The sequence below is a fragment of the Strix uralensis genome, chromosome 4 (assembly GCF_047716275.1).
Source record: "Strix uralensis isolate ZFMK-TIS-50842 chromosome 4, bStrUra1, whole genome shotgun sequence".
NCBI classification, from domain to species: Eukaryota; Metazoa; Chordata; class Aves; order Strigiformes; family Strigidae; genus Strix; species Strix uralensis.
In genome coordinates this window covers 36,090,677-36,111,598 of record NC_133975.1, presented here as the reverse complement: position 1 = coordinate 36,111,598, position 20,922 = coordinate 36,090,677, and the positions used below count along the sequence as shown (strand labels likewise).

At 44.1% G+C, this 20,922-nt stretch overlaps 1 protein-coding gene across 1 annotated transcript; it reads left to right on the top strand.

Moving 5' to 3' along the window:
- Positions 1–3,570: 3,570 nt before the first annotated feature.
- CYP4V2 (cytochrome P450 family 4 subfamily V member 2) lies at positions 3,571–20,922 on the top strand. The gene is made up of 12 exons (XM_074866347.1): positions 3,571–4,081; positions 4,196–4,583; positions 7,471–7,583; positions 8,456–8,541; positions 10,333–10,523; positions 10,940–11,009; positions 12,248–12,374; positions 14,190–14,381; positions 16,832–16,934; positions 17,281–17,415; positions 18,239–18,418; positions 20,079–20,922. The coding sequence occupies exons 2-12, from the start codon at positions 4,373–4,375 to the stop codon at positions 20,252–20,254; spliced, it is 1,584 nt and encodes a 527-aa protein (XP_074722448.1). The 5' UTR covers positions 3,571–4,081; positions 4,196–4,372; the 3' UTR covers positions 20,255–20,922.

Genomic DNA, 20,922 nt, shown 5'->3' with positions numbered 1-20,922 from the left:
AATGTCACTTGCTTGCTTTTGTTTTGACCCTTCTCCTCCCTTTCCCTTTTCCTCTCAGGAGGATGTTAAGTACCAGAAGGCACAAATATTCTTGTCATAACTCATGTCCTGCACAGAAACCCTGAGATCTTCCCCAACCTCGAGAAGTTCAGGCCCGAGTGATTCTTCCCAGAAAATTGTAAGGGAAGGCACTTGTATGCTTTCCAGATATTTAATGTTGATAGTTTGTGTGTATCCATCACTTTGTAGCTGACATCTCTGGTCTCACTAGGGGGGCATGTGGAGGAAATTTCACCTGTTTCCCCCTTCAGTCTGGCAGTGGTTTCACAGTAGGCTTTTCAGCTGGGTGTAGGTGTCAAGGTGTTGTCAGTGGGTGCTGCTAGGGTGGCCTCTGTGGGAAAAGGCCAGAGAGGAGAACACAGCCGGTTCCTGCCAGCTGCATAAAGGACCTGCTGCAGGACATAGCTGAGCCCAGCAGCCAGGCTGGTGGTGCTTCTGTGAAAATGTATTTAAGAAAGGGTACAAAAAATGCTGGATGGACAGAGGAGGAGGGGGGGGGAAAGAGCAAAACAGCAGTGCAAACACCAAGGTCAGTGAAAGAGGAAGAGGAGGTGCTCCAGGCACCAGAGCAGAGATTCCCCAGCAGCCTGTGGAGAAACCATACTGGATCAGGAGAAAAGTGGGAGGAGAAGGGAGGAGGGAGTGGCAGAGAGGAACAATTTTATCTTTCTCACTTCCCAACTCTCTATTTTTAATTGGCAATATATTAAATTTCCCCAAGTTGAGTCTGTTTTGCCCATGATGGTAACTAGTAAGCAATCTTGCAGTTTTTATCTTGACCCATGAGCTTTTTCATCTGGTTTTCTCTCCCTGTCCTGTTGAGGAAGGGGAAATAATGAGCAAATGGGTGGGTGTCTGGCTGCTGGCCCAGACTAACCCACCACAGCTTCTCCCAGGCTGTACAGCTATGACTGTGTTATATGCAGGTACATCAAATGTGGACAGTGAATTTCCTAGAGCAAATGTTGGACACCAAATCTTTCATGTTGCAATAGTGCAGGTGGGTGGGCAAATTTGCAGTATTTTGTGTTTCTGTGACCTACCATCACAAGTTCTTCTAGATCTTAAACTGCTCCTTTTCTTTGTGCTCTGTGAACTCTGGCTTGCTTCATGTAATATGTAACATGCTGCTAAACGCTTTCTTTAAACTTGCTAGAGTTTGGCAAGGAGGAAGCACTGTAGGATCTAGCTGAACCACAGGATGGTGGGCAGAATCTCGACCTGTGACCTTGGAGTGGGTTGTAGCCATCCAACTTGGGTATGCTTTTGTCTTGACACATAGATGAATAAACATAGGTGTGATGCTTTGGTAGCTACTTAGCGTTAATGTCTGTTAGTTATGACAACATCACTGGTACATTATCAGAATTGCTTTACAACAGTAGGCTGTGTTCTGGGGGATGGGTGGTGGCCTCCTTTGTTGCAAGATGTGTTATTATCCTGGCATGGAAGATTTTGGTTTCTTAGAGAGGAGGCAAACTTTTGTATTCTGTTGGGGATAATTGATTCGTGAAAAACTTCATGTAGTGAAGGAGCCCAAGTGATGGTTACAGAACAGAGCAGTTGTTGCTGTACAGTGAACACCAGGTTGCAGAAACCATAGCAAGGTGTGTTTGACTGAGGTGAGCATCACAGCAATCAGTCTGTCTCTGGAAAACATAGCTGTGGTCTCCATCTCTCAAGTGCTGTTAATTTTCTTTACCTGTGTGAGGAAAGATAATCCACAGAAGGATTTGAAGCTAGAGTCTTCCTCAAGCTTTGGGCTTTGAAGCCTAGGTTTTTTTGTCTACAGTGACATGAAGTTCAGCATCAAGCCCTAAAATTCCTCTCTGAGGATTGGGGGAGATCTCTGAGCTGTTCAGCACTGAGGGTGTCTTTTCAAATGGGGACATGCTGTGTTATCTTTTCTTTGTGCAGGTGATGGCTGTGGTGGACTATAAACTGGCTTTTTTCAGTGCTAGTGATGTTCTACATAAATCATGCTTTAATTGTGTATGTTGAGAAAGAGGGAAGCTCTTGCTAAGAAAAACGCTTCCTAATTGCAAATTAATTGTAGTGATTGCTAAGTTAGCAACTGGTTAGTCTTGCTTACTGTGGATGCTGTGTGTTTTGCAAGGGATGGCAAAAATGTCAGGTATGTCTTGGCTGGGGCAAAGGACTAATGTGAAGAGCACACCGCAGTTTTTCAGAATGTGTTGTGTACTTCTTTTTTGTCTTTCTGTCATATTAGATCCATTTTAGCCTTGCTTTGCTTTAGGTTTTTGTTCTTCTTGCCAGTAACAATGATTCTATCGACTTCCTTATCAAAGGATCCAGACCTGCGTTCTAGGGACCAACGGAAGCCTGCGTTGCCATTGTGCCTGTGCATTCATAAAAGCCAAGATTCAATAACCAGTGCCTGCTGAAATCCAACACTGAGCAAATAGCTCTCCAGGTGGAAAAGGAATGCTAATCACAATCTGGTAGAAAACAATTGTCCTACAGAACATCCTCCAAGGTTCATAATGATTGCAAATCTCAGTGACATAATTAGGCCTCTGAGATGCCAGACCTCTCATTTCCCCTTTCTTGGGTATATCTTTTACATCTCATTCCAGTGTAACTGCTGCCTGTTGTTAGCAGCATCACCATTGCCAGCCACTGGCAGGATTTTGCAATGTTTGTTCTGTGTGTTCTCCACTGCTTTATGTGTGGCTTTTCACCCTGTCCCTGCTGTTTCACAGTTTTTCAGTTTTTTCTTGCAGAAGGAGTTATCAGCAATTAGAAACACGGATTTTTGACTCAGAATCACAATTAACCACTTCATCTAATCATCGACTCCATGAAGGCAATAAACTGCAAGGTTATTTATAAAGAAAAGAGTGTAATTACCTAGCTGATCTCCATGTTGCAAAGACAAAAGGTGAGCCTCTTAATCCTGCACACTTGCTTCCTTCCTGAGATGTCACCTGAACAAAAGAGGGGACTGATGGCTATGTAGCTTGCCTTACATGTTTGCAAGACAGGGTATGTATCTGCTACTTTCTGTCATGAACCATTACAAATAACAGTAAGAGTAGCAAAGTTCATTTCCAGCTGTTTACTGTGCAGAAAAATGCCACAGTCAGCATTTATGAGAAGGTCTTTGCTGGGAGATTGCAGGAACAAAGTGCCAAAATTTACTCCCTTCTGCTGCCAAGGGTCATCAGCCCTTCCTTAGCTTCTGATGTTCTGAGCTTTCTCTATTTGTGTTTCTTATCTTAGTTGCTTTGTTTATGCTGTTTGTTGGTTTACTGCAAATGCTGGTGCGGACAGTGCAGTCAGTTTTGGTACAAAACAGACAGGAGAAACATGACTATGGCTATAAGAAGCTTCTGTGGTGTATTCAGGGGATGAAGTTTTGCAAATTGTGTGTGAACCATGCTGTCTTTTCACTGAACTTCTGTTTGAGCACAAGGTTTCTGAGCATTGGAGGCTTTGAGGAGCAGGTGCTTAGCAGCCCTGAAGCAGTAAGAAGAGACCCTGGATCCTCCTGAGGCAGGAGGGGTAGCAGGGTGTATGGTGGGTATGGCACCACTTCTACCCAAGCACTTTACAAGTTGTGGCACAGCTTCTGGTGCTCCCAGTCATGATACTGGCACCCTGTAGCCTGTGGCTGAGAGTTCAACAGTGACATCAGTAAAGGTCATTTGACCTGAGAAGCATCAGTGTGCTTTGCAGTGCTGCTCTTGATTGTGGGTCTGTGGGGGTTCCGGTTTGTGAAACCCCTTGAAGCCATCAACCGAACTGAAGAAAGCTACTCCCCATCTGAAGCAGTTGAAACCCTTCAGACACCGTGTTGGAGAGTACTGGAGCAGTTCTGTATCTCACAAAATGGTGTTCCCTGAAAACAGATGGAGAAAGATGATGTTGAGAAAACTCATCCTTCCCAAATCAGCAAAAAGGTGTTTTTTCTCTTGACTTGTTTGTATCTTTTCCGTCTGAGATATTGCACGGGCCTGCACAGAACTTTCTCACTCTTCACTTGAGTCAGAGGAGCCAGGTGAGGGCAGGGAAATGTCACTGTTCCCTGTGGCTGCTCTGCTGTCTCTAAGTGCTTGCAGGCAGCCTCTCCACATGTGCGTGTTTTTTATATCTTTGTTTATTTTCCTGACAGGAAGCTGCGCCTTGGGGCCCATATGACAGCTCCGCCTCCCACTCTCATGGCTCTGGTCCCGGCACATTTGGCTCGCTGCAGAGCGGCAGTGGCCGGTACAGGCAGAGCAGCCGGGTACAGGCAGCGCTGGTTCCCCAGCAGGGATCAAGGCTTGGAGCAGGAGGCTGGGAGGTGGCGATGGAGGTTGTGCAGGGAGCCGCAGGGCGACCCCCGCTGCTGCACTTGGGGGCTGAGGTCGTAGCTCTGCTGTTGACGGTTGTGGCTGTGTGCTCCCTGCCCTCCCTGATGGATTACTGGAGGCGGTGGTGGGTGATGAAGCCAATCCCGGGTATCAGTCCCTGCTATCCTGTGCTGGGAAATGCTCTACTCCTGGAGCGGGACGGACAAGGTAAGGGCAGCTCATGCTGTAGCCCAGCTGTGAAGTCCCTGCACTGCATGGGGCTTTGCTGGAGGAGCCGGCGCTGGTGCGGTGCTTGGGTGGTCGAGCTGTGGCTGGCTGGGGAGGGGCTGTAGGGTGTGCCATGGCCTTTAGGTCTCTCTGGGACTGGGGGCAACCTGCAGAGGGGAACTGTGTGAGAAGTGGGCAGTGGAGGGGAAAGAAGAGGAACTACATAAATGTGGGGTTATTATCAGTCAAAGATGAGCTAGAGGTTCAGTCTGATGGTGACTTCCAGATGCTGATGCTGGACTCAGACCTGTTTCCAGTTGTTGGTGAGGTGGAGCGTGAATGCTGTGGATGTGTTTTTTGCGACAGGGAGGCGTGCTGGGTGCTCTCGCAGGAAGTGCTGTTTCACAATGCTGTTAACTCGGATCCAAACAAAGCTTTTAGCTTGCGAAGTAAAAATACTTCTTTAAACAAATATCTTCCCCCAAGTGAGCATGTGCAAGGACTTTAGCATGCTGAGTCGCTGAGTCATTTTCCGAATTAGCTGTGTGTTAGATGTGAAAAGACTTGCTGAGTATTTGCAGTACATCCCTCAAAAACAAACCTTCCTGCTCTCGCACTGATCAGTGGTACCTTCTTTTTGCCAGCTGCTTGAGAAAGCACTAGCATGCTACTTGTTCCTTTTTTGTTTGGTACTCGGTTTTGCAAAGGAGCATATTTCTTGAGGAGTCTGTGGTGCAAAAGTGGCTCTGGCTGTGCTGTCGGTGGATCAGCAGACTCTTCTGGGTGTGTTTGTGATGCCTGTGTATGCCGGTCTGCTCGGTGCATGTGCGTTTCTGGCTGTGCTGCCGGAATAGAGCGTGACTGGGTCATGGGAGCGTGGTGAAGCTGAGTACATCACGGGCATGCACATTGCCCGGTGCCAACACATGCTGAGACATGGTCCCTATGTTTGTGAGCATACACGCTCACATCTTTCCTCTGGATCCAACCCTGTATCTAAATACAGATAGGAGAGATCTTTCTTCATGGAAACGAGGGCAGGCGGCTTTCCCTGAAGTTGTCTTTGGGGAAGCAGTAGCAGGATCATAGTCAGGATGTGTATATGAGCCTGACTGAAAGGCAAATCTTTTTTTTTCTTTTTCCCTTCTTCTTTTTAAATCTTCTTAAAAAAACAAAACAAAAAAGAACATTGCTTCTCTCTCCAGAAAGCAGTTTGATGGCAACTCTTATGTTCTATGGAGTCTCTAATCTCCTTCGTTAGCAGGAGTCACATAGCCTCCATGCTTTAGTTAAGTCTATGGCCATCCATCTTTGTTCTTGTTTATTTATATAAAAACAGGTGAACTTTGTGGTTTATAATATTTTTCATTAAAAATGTGACAAAAGCTTTTATAAAAATGGATAAGGTTTTATAGCAGAAAGAAAAATGACTTTTCATCTTTTTCGTCTTTCACAGATGCTGGAAAACTGTGATATTTTAATCGTGGTGATGTTAGGAGAAAAAATACTTTAAAAATAACAAAATATTTGACACTTTTAAGCCTTTTGGATGAGATGTCATTAGAACCTTGCCTAAGAATAGGGAATGCAGTATCTGAGTTATCTATTAGGAAACTAGCTTTTTTCCTTTTTATTTTTCCTTTTAATTTGGCAGCCTTTGAATTTTCAACTCTGCAGAGGCCTTGGAGGGAGTCACTTATTGTTTAATCTGGTTTCTGAAAGGGCAAAGTCATATTTAATCCTTGAACATCCTGATAGCAGCCACCTCCTCTAGATCTGCAGAATGAACCTGATTGCCATCTGTGATGAGATAGCTGTGTCTATGAGCATGGGAAGAGCAGTAGATGGTGTTTAATTTGATTCAGCAAGGTCTTTGATATCATTTCCCATGCTTTCTGTATAGCTGAACTGACAAGATGTGGACTGGATAAGTAGATAATAATGTGGGTGGAGAATTGGCTGGATTGCTGAGCTCAGTGGTATGAAGTCCAACTGACAGCTGGACAACAGTGATATCTCTCAAGTGGTCTGTGGCATAAGTGATCCTATGAATCTTTGTGCCCTTATTGATAGGGACATCTGAGCTGCTAAATCCACAGTGGCCCTGTGAGTAGTCACTTACCCTTCAGTAACGTTTCTAAAAAGACAAGCGGAGAGTTTAATCCTGGAGCAGCCAGCTGTCAAAAGCCTCTGCTAGAATTGCAAACTGTCACTGATGGTTAGGGCTGCAAGAAAGTGAGAGGATTTTTAAGCATGTTGGAGTAAGAAGTAATTTGTTTGCAGGCAAACAATAACAGTGTAAGGGCTCCAGAGATTTTCTTCAGAAGTCCAGCTATCAGAAACCAGACGTTTCAAGTGATACTGGTTCCTGCGCAGTGCTCTGTGCTTGTCATCTGTGCTTGACATCTCTTGTGTATGCACCACCAACGTAGTACCTGTCAGTGGGGTCTCAGATGGGAAAAGGTTTGGTGTTGTACTTGGAAAGTAAAGATAATCTTGATATAGCATTTTGGATAGCGTCAAATAAGCCAGAACACAAGCATAGCCTTGATAAAGTTTCATATGACTCTAATTGTTGCAAAGAGCATTGCAATACAGAAGGCCCATGCTGCAGTGCTTTGAGACTGCTTAAATCAAGCTGCCTTATCTACAGCTAGAAGGGGATTCTTTGGAAGTGCCTTCAAGAGTGTGGCCATAAAGAAATGATCCTGCAGTACAGCTAGTAGCTAGGTGCAGTATGTGCTGCTTGGTCATAGTAGCAAGATAAAACTACAACAAAAAGATAATTACAGGGCATATGGTGTTAAAGAGTTCATTACAGATGTCTTGCTTATTCAGAAAACCCCCCCTTTTTATTAAAATTTGAATCTGCTTTTTTTCATTACAGGTTTTTTTAAACAACTGCAAGTTTACGTTGAAGAGTTAAGGAGTTGGCCATTGTTCAAACTTTGGATAGGACCATTGCCTGTCATGATTTTATATCACCCTGACAGTGTGGAGGTGGGTGTACTTGTCTTCTGTCTACTACTGTCATGCAAAGCAGCATCCAACCTATCAGTTTCTATTCTGTCAATGTAATTTTTGCAAGAAAGGGTTTGGACTGATTTTACTTGAGATTGTCCTCTGACCCAGTGCTAAAGAAAGGCTGAAAGTAGAAGAATATAAAAAACCTAGTCTTTAAAAAAAATAAATACTGAAGATGGCCAGCAGATGAAAACACTGACTTAGTATGTTTTATACAGAGAAGCATCTCCTTTAGCTTTGTTTTCATACGTGCGAGACCTTCTGCTACCAAGATCAGAATGCACAAGCAGATAGCAAGGAAGATGGGACCACTGAAATAGGGATAGAACATTATGAAATGCAGGTTGCAATGCTTGTGTCTGATTGACTTCTGCATTAGAATTTGGTGGGTCTGTCTTGATGCCATGAAATGTAGCCCTTAGTTTTGCTACTGACAGTGATTGCCCTTGAACTGGGAAGATAGAGTTGTTTCTTTGTTGGAGTGTTTATTGAAGAGATGGTACTTCTTGTGGGTTTGGTTAAGGCTGGAAACTATTGGGTTTTCACTGAGCTCTGCCTGTGACTTTGTAACACAGGTTTTTCTTTTTCAGGAAGATAAGGGGAGTGTTAGTGGTGGTTTTTTAGTATTTCATTGTTTCTCAGGATTGGGATATTTACTGAAAGACTTGAGGGTGTGAACTCAATGTGCCCCCTGTGTACCAGCTTGTACTGAACTATTGTGCATTTTACTGAGGCTTGGGGCATTTTTGTGGAGGAACTGAGGTTGCGTGAAGTAATCTCAGCTGAAGAAATCTTTCTCCATCTAGCAATGTGATGTTTTTTTTCCTCTCCTTTCATTTTTCTGGCAGGTTATTCTGAGCAGTTCTAAACATATAGAAAAATCATACCTGTACAAATTCCTGCAGCCGTGGCTGGGCACTGGACTTCTGACGAGGTATAGTGAAATTCAGGTGCATTGCTGTCTTTTTGAAATTTGCAGAGTGTATGATAGGAAGAGGGCTTGGTGACAGGAATGCTGTGTGTATCTCTGGACAGAGATGAAGGTGATAGCTGTGGAAGTCTTATTCCTTGTGATGGTCTTGGTTGCTCTTTAGCAGTTAATGTTTGATAAAAATCTTGTGGCATTATCCGTTTCTTAGTAAATTTGGCCATTGTTACTTTTCTGCCCAGAGGCTTGAAATGAATGTGAGTTTTGGGAAGTTGTATCCTATGGCAAGTGGTATCTTTTAGTCTACAATGCTACACTCTGGGTGTTTTGAATGTTGTGATGTGTGTTGAGTGTTTGGACTGTGGCAGAACTGCAACTCTGTGCATTGCTTATCTCAGCTGGTCATGCTGCAAACCAGTAGGGTGGGCCTGAGGTTGGTGATGCTTTGGGGTAGGATGGGAGAGTATCTATACCCTGTCCTTCATTTCCCTCATGAAGTGGAGGCTTGTAAGAAATGAGCCTGCATAACAGCGCAAGTCAGGAGTGGAGAGAAGGAGGAGCAGTGATGTAAGGGCTTGGTGTCCTCCAGTCTTGGGAGGGTCAAGGAGGGTTTGGTCTGGTTGATGTAAGCATTCAAGAGTCAGAGCAAGGCGAATGTAGAGTGGCTCTGGTGCCTTTGTGCCTCTTCTGTGTTTGTGCAAGAAGGTCAAGGTCCCCCTGTTAGCAATAGAGTTTTGTTGCCTGTTTGGAGCCCTCAGAGGTGAACTCCTCGTGCTTTGTGATGGGACCATGGTGTCGTAAAAGGCAGCTGTGATCATGTGGTGTGGGAGGTGCAAGTTTGTGGAAGAGGATGAGGAATGCCCTTTATCCTGAGTTTTGTTCATGGCCCTTAAGAAGACAGTAATCAGTAGCAAAGTGCAGAGAGTTGAGGTCCATGGGCATCAGGCATGGTGTATCCTCACTCTTAGTTGTCTTCCTTACTGCTTGTTTTGTCTCTAGTAGACTTCTAGAGATGTTTTGACTTCCTTGGGCTTGCAAAAGCATAATGGAGGAGAATGTTCCAGTCTTTGCTGATTAAGGGCAGTAGTGGTAGACAGCAAGCAGATAAGCTGACCTAGGAGTGCCCCAAGAGCAGGTTAACGAGAGAAGTGGTGTGATGGTTTATCCTGTAAGCAGAGCTACCAGTTGTGTGCCTGTGGCGCATGTAATTCAGAAAAAACAAACGAGAACCCCTAGGAAGCTGGTGTCAGCTGCTGTGGCTCCATGTTCTTTCACTGGCATGTGGGAGGTGGTTGCCTGTCTCCAAGGAAGCACTTTGTAGCCAGACCTTGAGGCAGTAATTTCTGTAATGTCCAGGGACCCTAGTTCTCTGCAATCCTCATTTCCTAGTCAGTGGATGGAAGGAAGCATGGGTGGTGATTCACAGAGACAATGTGATGACTTGAAGCCTTGATGCCGAGTAGCTGGTTTGTCCTATAGATGGCTTCTGCTTGATCCCTCTGAGCCTGTGCACTGAGCAACCACGAGGCTGTATTGCCCAAAGGCTTGCTGGCATCTTCTTTCATTGAGAGCAGCTATAGAAATGGTGGCTTCTGCTTTGGAGAGAGCTGGAGCAAGAAATATTTCCATTTTGCTCCTACTGGGGAGTGCTATGGACAGCTTGAAGAGTCATCTACAGCGTGTCCATCTGTGAAGGTGTTCCAGGCTGCAGTTTTTACTGTGTACTTCTTGTGATGGTGAGGGTTTTATTTTTCACTTGGAGTTTTTAACCCTTCCTTCTCCCTGTTGATTTTGCAGCACCGGAGACAAGTGGCGGTCGCGGAGGAAGATGATAACTCCTACGTTCCACTTCACAATCTTAACTGACTTTCTAGATGTTATGAATGAACAAGGAGGTATTTTATTGAATAAACTTGAGAAGCATGTTGACAAGGAACCATTTGATGTCTTCCTAGACATCACTCTGTGTGCCCTTGATATCATCTGTGGTAAGTCCTCTTCGGTTATTGTGGCTGGGGCTGTGAATGATGCAGAGGCTCACGAGTACAGCTGTGCCATGTTGTGTGAGGAGACAGTAGAAGAGAAATGTCCCTGCATATTATGTGAATGCATTTCCATCCTCCCAAGGCCATTCTTTCTTCTAGGTGTCTTGCGTGCATGTGAGCAGGTGAGTTTGTTGAGTGGGCAGGGCAGAAGTAGTAGTCTGAAGTGAGGTTGGATTGAGGAGCAGGGTTCCTGGGCATGAAAATGTAAAGCGAGCTCATCACCTGGAAGGGGATATATGTATTTCCCTGTTGAAAGGATGGTGTGGTGACAGAGGCTGCGAGCAGTAGTAACCTATTGTGTACAGGGACTCTGCATTTTGCTTTGTGCTCATGAACTGTTGATGATTTCCTCCTCCTAGAAACGGCAATGGGCAGGAATATAGGTGCTCAGGAGAATAAGGATTCTGAGTATGTTCGTGCTGTCTACAGGTAAATGGACATTTTCCTTGTCTACGTTGTAGTTGGGCTGGAGTTGATGCTGCTGGTGACAGGAGTTCATCTGCTGTGAGCCATGAGGGAGGGCCCAGGGGTCACAGGTGGAGGTGGAAAGCCAAGAAGGCAGAAGAAGCTCTTGCAAATTTTGATGCATTTTCTGGTATGTGTATATGCAATGGGAGGCTGAGGCTGTGAAGAGGTGCCGGCTGCCATTCAATTAATCCATTGGTACAAGAGGTGAAAAAAAAAAATGGAGCCGCAACATTTCATATCAGTATGACTGGCAGAATTGGGAGGGTGCTGTTTTAGACAGCATGTTAAAGCTCAGACACTGCTGCTCTGCAGTTCACGTCAGTATTTACACCATTCAAATTGTATGTGGTTGTCTAGTGGATTAGGAGAAGCATGGTCTGTATTCCTAGCACACTGGTGTGTCTTCCTAGATGAGATATAGCTGCTTGTGGTATCTCACCCCTGGCCTTTGATGAGGCTTGTTGAGACAGGTGTGTTACAAAAAATGAAATTAGAGGATTTGATTGTCATTGGTTTCTTGGCCTTTCCCAAATGGTATTGCAAGTGGGTTGGCCCGAAGTTGGTCTAAATGTAATAATTGCTCCTCAGAGTCTCCTTCAGCCAAAAGCATGTGCAGGAGCTGAATAGCAATAACAATGAGCTCTTCCAGATGTACTCCAGTTGTGTTTGAGCGTACTTGAGGTCTCATAATCTTTATTTCAAATACTTTTCCTGTGCTGTCTGGCATATATGGTATCTGGACAGTCAAGTAGGAATGTAATGCTTTTAGATGGCTGTTTGAGGTCATGGAGCAGATATTTTGGAGCCCTGACACGAGTAGTCTTGTCAGATTGTACATATCTTTTCAGCATGGTCAGTACTTCACTCATGTGGAGTGGAACTGGACTGAATGACTTAATATGTCTGTTTCAAGAGGATTCCCACTAAGAGTATGCTCTCAGAGATCTGTGCTTAAAGATATAAATCATGGGGATGCTGGGACAGGTTACAGAAATTTTGAGTTGGTTTAAAATCAGGAAACAAATATGGACAGCCTTTCTTTCAGATGAATAGGTTTAAACCCACACAATATGCTAAGTTCCATTTCATTTCATTGGGGGAGGTAGAAATATTTTTTTTTTTGTTCTTGAAAGTATGTAATTTACTGTAAATTTATTTTTGTCAAGAAATGCGACATGATGTAATTGTTGTGCCTTTAGGATGAGTGATCTAATTCATGAGCGACAGAAGAGCCCTTGGCTTTGGCCTGATCTTGTATATATGCTGTTCAAGGAAGGAAGAGAACATGAGAGGAACCTCAGGATCCTTCATAATTTTACAGATACAGTATAGATTCTTTAATTTTTTTTTTTTTTGGTGGTACATGCTATTTGTTGGAGTGAAGTCTTGCACTTAGTACAGAGCTTTCAAATGGGGGTGAGGTTCAGCCCCCTTGATATGCATCTATTAAGAGAAGAACTATCTCTCTGTTAGGATGCTGAGGAATTCCCTGAAAGGAAGACAACAGCTGACTTCTCTGTCAGAAGCTCTGTTGTATTTAAGCAAGGGAGTATATTACTCTAGGAGAGTAACAGGACTTACAGGTCCTTGACAACCAGAACAAACAACACTGAACTTTAATTCTGCCCCAGAGGCTCCACATCTGAATCACCTGCAGCAGCTCAGTGCCAAGCTTGTAGTGGTAAGCATAGGTGTCTCTGCTTGGTAACGTCACTTGGTCAAGCCCTCAAAAATGGAAGTCTGTATTAATTTTCCTCTATTTGGAGCAGAACTGCTGAGATGAGCAAACACATGCAGCTTATCACGGTGTTCCATGAGCAAATACCAGCACTAAGACACTTTGACACAGAAACCATTAAGCGTATGTCACTGACTTGGCATAAAATGCAGTGTTCTGTCACCATGTTACACTGTGCAGGTAACACCGTTTTCTCTCACCAAATAGCCTCTGTGCTGTTTTTGCCAGTGGTTGCCCTCACGAATCTACTGTTGAATGTTACCAGGGAGGCTTCTTTCCCTGAAATAGGTGTATGTACCCCACGATATCATTGTACCAATGCCCACAGCAAAGGAAATAATATCTGAACTTTCATTACATGTAATAAGTCACATTTGACTCTGCATTGTTTTTCAGTAGTTCATGTTTTGATTCCTTTTATTGGGAATTGCAGAAGTGAGGCTTGAGAGAGGCTCTTAAAGGGATGTAAGGTAACACTTGCTCACTTCCCATGCTGGCCAAATCTTAGAAGATGACTAAGGAACAGTAAATTATATCATCTAGCGTAGGTGCTGGCAGAATGCACTGAGACAAGAGGTGGTTCAGTATGTGTATTTATATATGTATGTTCAGTGAGGAAAACTGTGTGTATAGCTGTATTTTTTTCCCATTCAGTGCTTCACTGAACAGAATTACATACTCTACAACCTTTATTTTTAATTACTTTGTTGTTGAGAGCAATACCAATTTATTGAAGGATTCTGTTTTGCTGTTAGCAGTGGTGACAACAGGAAATCTCTGTCTGTCTCTGGGGTTGTGCTTTGACCTTAAAAAGGGAAGTTCAACCATTGCTCTCATACTGAAGAAAATTTGGGAAGCTTTAGTAGTGTAGTGGTTCTGGCTGTGCTATGTTTAGACCTGATGCAAGGTTGTGGGGTGCCCTGGCTTCTCTACAATCTCCTGGGTTCCCCAGATGTTGGAGAGTGATCCTTTCCTTAGTTATTGGATAGGGTAGAGAATATCTTCTTAGTGATCAGTCTGTTCAAATTGTGGTGATGTTTTTTGATTTGCCATCACTATTGTTAGCATTCACAATTGGCTTGTTCCAAATATTCTGGATATGTTTACACTTCTTGATGATCAGCAAGTTGTTTGCATAGTTTGGCTATCTGTTTTCTTGATCAACTCAAAGGCTATTCAAGGTTCATTCTATTACTTGGAATGAGAGAGGTTGTTCATATTTCACCTACTAACACAAAAAGTCAGTTAAAGTTCATGAGCTAATGCTGACAGCTGTGCTAACTAGCTCATGTAGACTATTACAGATGGATGTTGTTTTAATAAGTTGGCACAAACCTGTGTGATGTAGACTGTGCGCATGTGCTACACGTGCATCATATCTAATATAATGGTTCTAATCTCAGGTCATTGCAGAAAAAGCTGCGGAACTTGAAAACACCAAGGAAACAAAATGTAATAGTGATGGCAACTATGAAGAAGGTGGGTTCAAAAGGAGGAAGGCTTTCCTGGACATGCTGCTGAATGCAACAGATGATGAAGGGAACAAATTGAGCTACAGGGATATTCGTGAGGAAGTGGATACTTTTATGTTTGAGGTACCCAAGGAACCCATTGATTTGTTGAGTTTTTGTTTTGTTTTGTTTTTTTCCAGAACCTGAAATTTACAATTTGCAGGTAGTGACTCTTCCTTTTCTTAGTTCAGGAGGTTGCTTTTAGTATGACGTTATTTTAGCCCTGGAAGCCCAAGAGAAAATCTCTGTAGTATAGAAACTACTGAAGGATAGAAACATTTGATCCAGAACTGTGTGCCCTGGCAAAATGTTGAGCAATACACATGTGGTAGGCCCTGCCTATGTGAGCAGACTCTACTCATGAAAGCAGGTGAGTAATAATAGCTTAATGGCTAAACAGTTTCAGTGTTTTGCCCTGCATTTTGTCAGCTCTCCTCACATTTTGTCCCTTGCCATGTTGGCTGTAACCTCCTGGTTCTGTCAACAACTGCGCATTGGTACTGTCTTGTCATGTCAGGTTTCCTGTCCAGTGAAAGATCTAAACAAGACTTTCACAAGTTTTCCACACACCTCCGTTAGGTGGATCTGAATTCTATCTCAGAAGAGCTTAATTCAGTCATATTACTGCTGTTGTAACCTAGAGAAACTATCTTCCTATCTTACCATTCCTGTACTACTCCATAGCTGGATTTTGAAGAGGTGCAGCATCCTGAAATTCACATATGCACCTTTTTTAGTACCAAAATCCTGTGTTGGTCAACTTTTCCCTTTTCTGCTTTCCTCTTTTTTATTTTTTTTTTCTTTTGGTTCCTCTTCCCTTTATTTGCTTTCCAAATTTTTATGCGGTGCTGAGAACCGTAGTAGCTGATTCCCTTCTATTAGTAAACCAAGAAGTATTCCCTTCTATGGCCACTGTCTGTGTCTCATTACACCCTTTTTGAATAGTTTTGTACCCTTTCTTGTGTAGTTTTGTAAAGGTTACAGATTGTGTCTGTTGTATCTCTTCTGTTGTAGACGTGGACCCCCTGGATGTTCTGTTGTTGACTGGACAGTAACCAAAAAGATGAATATGCATCTGTTTCATTGTGTAGATACTGGTAGTTCATGCAGCTTCTGGGAGGGTGAGGAGAGGGATGTTTGCTTGTGTTATTTCAACACTTTTCCTTTTTGGTCAGTTTTCAGGCACCTGACAGAATCATGGGTCATCTTATATTCTGATAATCAGCATGTTGTATAAAGTTTTTCACTTTTTGTTTTTTATAGAATCATAGAATGGTTTGGGTTGGAAGGGACCTTAAAGATCATCTAGTTCCAACCCCCCTGTCATGGGCAGGGACACCTTCCACTAGACCAGGTTGCTCAAAGCCCCTCCAACCTGGTCTTAAACACTTCCAGGGATGGGGCATCCACAACTTCTCTGGGCAACCTGTTCCAGTGTCTTACCACCCTCATAGTAAAGAATTACTTCCTTATATCTAATCTAAATCTACCCCCTTTCAGTTTAAAACTGTTACCCCTTGTCCTATTGCTACAGTCTGTCTTTTGTGTAGGCCCCCTTTAAGTATTGGAAGGCCCGGAGCCTTCTCTTCTCCAGGCTGAACAACCCCAACTCGTCTTCGTGGTCCTCCTCTGGACTTCAGACAACAGGTCCATGTCCTACTTATGTTGGGGGCCCCAGAGCTGGACACAGTACTGCAGGTGGGGTCTTACGAGAGCGCAGTAGAGGGGGAGAATCACCTCCTTCGACCTGCTACTCTCACTACTTTTGATGTAGCCCAGGATACAGTTGTCTTTCTGGGCTGTGAGTGCACTTTGCTGGCTCATACTCAGTTTTCGATCCACTAATACCCTCAAGTCCTTCCCCAGCAGGTATTGGGGTGGTTGAAGTCCCCCATGAGGACCAGAGCTTGTGAACATGAGGCTGCTCCTATCTACTTGGTCTTCCTGGTCAGGTGGCCTGTAGCAGACCCCCACTATAACATCTCATGTCCCTGCCCTCCCTTCAATCCTGATTGATAAGCTCTTGGTCAGCATCCCATCTATCCCCAGGCAGAGCTCCATGCCTTCCAGCTGGTCACTGACACAGAGGGCGATCCCCCTCCTCATCTCCCCTGCCTGTCTTTCCTAAAGAGCTTGTATCCTTCCATTCCAACACTCCAGCCATAGGAGCCATCCCACCACGTCTCCATGATGCCAATAAGATTGTAGCCCTTCAGGCGTGCGCATGTCTCCAGCTCCTCTTGTTTATTCCTTATGTTACGTACATTTGCACAGAGGCATTTTAAGTTGGGCCGCCGATGAAGCTGACCTATTGTCTGGAATTCCTTTGTGCTGCTCTTCAGGTGCTCTCCTGCTGACCTGTGATCCCTTTCTGGACATTTGTTGCTGGCACTGGCATCAGACTGGTCATTCTCGTGGTCATGGGACTAATAAGTCTCACTTTCTGTACTATCTGTACAGCTAAGTATTTACAGAGTCAACTTGTGCACAGGAATGGTGTTGAAGTGAATGTGTTTGTAAATCTTGACCTCTAGGGCCATGATACAACAGCAGCTGCTATGAACTGGACCCTGTACTTACTTGGATGTAATCCTGAAGCCCAGAAGAAGGTTCACAGAGAACTGGACGAGGTGTTTGGTACGTTTCCATTCCTCCTTCATTGGGGTTGTGGTGGTGGTTGCATTTGTGAGGATGTGGTACTTTATAAGCCTAGATGCAGAAGGGGAGGTAGGAACATTCCTAGTGGGCCTTCCGGAGCTTTCAATAGCTAGAGGTGATTGGGACAGGTGCTGAAAGGTCTGTAGGAGAGTACAGCCAATTTTATGTTTTTGGGGAAAGGCATGAGTGTTCAATGTATGTGTAGCACTTTCTCCTGTGTTGTCTTGATACGTGATGAGAGTTCCTAGAGGGAGTTGGGATGAGTTTCTTTAACCAAAAATGTAGAGTTTTGGTCTTGCTCATCCCCCTATTTGTTTCTGGACAGGCAACACTGAGCGTCCTGTTACAATGGATGATTTGAAGAAGCTTCGATACCTTGAGTGTGTTGTGAAAGAAGCCCTTCGGCTCTTCCCTTCAGTTCCACTGTTTGCCCGTGCCTTAAGAGAGGATTGCTGTATTAGTAAGTAGTGTCCTGTGTTTGCCACTTCCTGTCTGTTGCAGTTTCATCCCAGAGGGCAACTGAGCACCATGCAGCTGCTTGCTCACCCTTTTACCCTCAGGAGTGGGAAGGAGAAAATAAAAGGCTTGGGGATCAAGATAAGAACAGGAAGGAATGATCAGCCCATTATGGTCACAGGCAAAAGGCAGACTCAGGGGAAGAAAAAGAACATCAATTTGTTTTTAAACACCACCACCACTTAATTTAACAGTAGGACAGTAAGAAGTATAACCACATCTTAAAAACACCTTTGCCCCACCCCTCCCTTCTTCCTGGGCACAGATTTGCTCCCGATTTCTCTGTGGGCTGCAGGGGGACAGCCTGCCCTCTCACCATGGGCTGCAGGGGGGTCTACTCCAGCTCACCTCCACCCCACCTCCTCCTCCTTTCTTCCACTGACCTCAGTGTTTGCATAGGTGACTTCCTCACAACTCCTCCTCACAACTCCCCCTCCTCCTCCCCAGTTCCTCTACTTAAAATATGTTATCACAGAGGCACAGCCACCATTGCTTTTTGGCTCGGCCTTGGCCAGAGGTGGGTCTGACTTGGAGCCGGGGAAGCTTCGAGAAGCTTCTCACGGGGGGGCCACTGCTGTAGCCCCTCCCCCACTATCAAAACCCCCAGCTGCACACACACAAACCCAACACAGTATCCTGCTAGCATCTACTCAGAGGCAGTGTTTCCCAAGTAAAGGACAGTGGTTTATTTTTACTGTGCTGTTGTGTATAGAAAGTCACTTTGTTATTGTTTTGACCCTTCTTCTTCCTTTCCCTTTTCTCTTTAGGAGGCTATCAGGTACCAAAAGGCACAAATGTTATTGTTGTAACTTATGCCCTGCATAGAGACCCCGAGATCTTCCCTGACCCGGAGGAGTTCAGACCCGAGCGATTCTTCCCTGAAAATTGTAAGGGAAGGCACCCATATGCTTACGTGCCCTTCTCAGCTGGTCCCAGGAACTGCATTGGTAGGTAGCTGAAGAGGAAGCCCTTGTAATTTGACAGTGCTGCTTTTGATGTGGTAACTGTGGCAGCAGTGAGCGTATGAGAAATTTAAGTCTTGATGTGCCTGCTTGTCGTGTCCCTCCCTCTCCCCCTTCGCCATCTCCCCTGAATTCTGGGCTGTCTCCCCTGCAAGCCTGGTGCTTGAGCTGCCACATTTTGTTTCTTCCCAAGGGCCAATGTCTATCATGCTGGTGTTTCCTCCTCACTGCCTCTGCAGCCAGGCAGCATGTTAATGGGCTCCTGCATTAAGACAGGATTGCTTCCAAGTTTCTGATCCTCGGTGTCAGCAAGACAGAGAGAAGGCAAATGTCCTGCACTTGTTTTGCTCTGGAAACATCTCATCTGTCTATCTTGTGATCTCAGCTGGGTGTCCCAAACATGCAGTCTGCAACTGATGTCTTCCTTCCCTCTTTCTAACATCTTTGTTGCTCTGGTGTTTTCACTGTCATCCCAGAACTTGTTAGCTCTTCACGTGCCACTGACACGCTTGTCATTTATATGTGCTCAAAGTAGAGGCATTTAAGTTGTAGAACACATGAAAAGACTGTTCCCTACACTGATCTTAAGTGCAGATGGGGAACGCTGAGCAATTGTCATGCCATTTACAAGAATGGGAAATACAACTTCTTCTGGGTGTTTGGTTTTGTTTTGTTTTCTTGGGGGGGGGGGATGGGGTTGGGTTTTTTTTGTTTGTTTGCTTTTAATTTTTCTCATTGGGAATAGGTGCCCTTTTCATAAGAACGGCAGACTAGGTCTTCCCATGTTCCAAAGAGGAATCTAATTTAATATTACATGTCTATCTAGTTCCTGGATGTACAGGAACATGTGCAGGACAGGTGGTTCATTAACAACCTTGCAGAAATACATCACTGCGTACATATGTACAGACATCCATCTGTGCATATTATAGAGTGGAGCACAGAAAATGTTCAGTACTGGGTTTTGTGTCCTGTTTCCATTTTCAGTTTAATTTGAGTGAAATGCCTGGATTGTGACACTTGATTTGGTTTCCCTTGTATTTCTCTGTTCTCCCCTTTCCTCCTCCACCTTTCTCTGAAATGTAAATTGAACTTTGCCCTCTGTGCTAGCAAATCATCAGTGTGTGTGATGCTTGGAATCAGTGTGTGTGATGCCTTGAAGGAAGGTATGTCTGGCATTCTGTTGCAGTTGTATCTCCTTTGCTCCTCTCTGCATATATCGAACAGTGGGGTTTGTCTCTCCTCACAGTCCCTGTGCTGCATCTTCTCCTGCTGTGGTCTGTCATTCATTCCCCCCTGCCTAGTTCATCCAAGAGACATGACAAGGCTGTGTTTTGCATTAGTTCCATGTAAAGTGTTGACTGTTTCCTCTTTGCTGTTTGAGTTCTGTGTACTATTGGAAGGAGGACATGCTGTGGATTGTCCCAGGAAGGCCAGAGTTGTCATGCAGAGGAAAGTGCTAGTTTCAGTAGTATCCACATGACCTCGATTTTGGCCTAAAGCCAGTTTTGTTCTTAAGGCAGATGCACAGCCCTTGCTGTCCTGTGCTTCTAGCGGTATCACTGTAAGGATGCAAATGCAGCAACTGTTGATGCAACCTGACAATAAGGTCTTTTTTTTTTTTTTCCTGCCCTGTAACTTGTAGGTCAGCGCTTTGCGCAGATAGAGGAGAAAGCTCTTCTAGCCCTCATCCTGCGGCGCTTTTGGGTGGACTCATGTCAAAAGCCAGAAGAGCTTGGTATAACTGGAGAACTGATTCTTCGTCCAAATAATGGCATCTGGATTAAGCTGAAGAGGAGGCCAAATGCTGGATCAGAATGAGAGGAAATTCAAGATTTTATTTTTCAAAAAAACTTCCAAGCTGAGATGTGTTTTTAAATCAGATATTTTGATGGCAGTCCAGCAGTTTGTTGAAACTAAAATCATTACTGGTTGTTTCATTAAAAACGTTGTAATAGCCCTAAATTGCTCTGCTTTTCTAGTACATGTGAACTTCATGTTTATCTCTGAAGTGCAAGTCTTTAAACATCAAATCTGAGTGCCTTATCCACTGGGATGAAACTCTTCTATTGCAACAATGCAAAAAAACTTAAATATGGTAGTAGTAATAGTAATGCCTGTGATGGAGTTATCTGGTTATATTCCATAGTGTTTGTGAGGTAATTGATAGTCTCAGATCTTTGGGCAGTTTTCAGGTTTCTTTGGTTCTGAAAGGTACAACTGATCAATTCTTCTACTTGGCACAAATTTTCTTCTGTTTTGGCGATGACTGCATCTATGAAAACAAAGCAAAAATATCTAATAATTTCACTCCTCCTTTGTAAACATTTACAGTATTTCTTAAGTACTGAGTCCTCTGAATTATTTTTTAGAAGTGTACTGTAAGCATTAATCCATATAATCATACCATGAACTTGTTAGTGTGCAAATTATACACAGAAACACTGTATTATAACAAATTTTGAGAATAAACTTATGCTATGCCTCAA

Coding starts and splice junctions, on each gene's coding strand:
- CYP4V2 (XM_074866347.1), top strand. CDS start 4,373: ATGGAGGTTGTGCAGGGAGCCGCAGGGCGACCCCCGCTGCTGCACTTG. Junction 7,584..8,455: donor ATCACCCTGACAGTGTGGAG/GTGGGTGTACTT, acceptor TTTTTCTGGCAG/GTTATTCTGAGCAGTTCTAA. Junction 12,375..14,189: donor TTCATAATTTTACAGATACA/GTATAGATTCTT, acceptor TTCTAATCTCAG/GTCATTGCAGAAAAAGCTGC.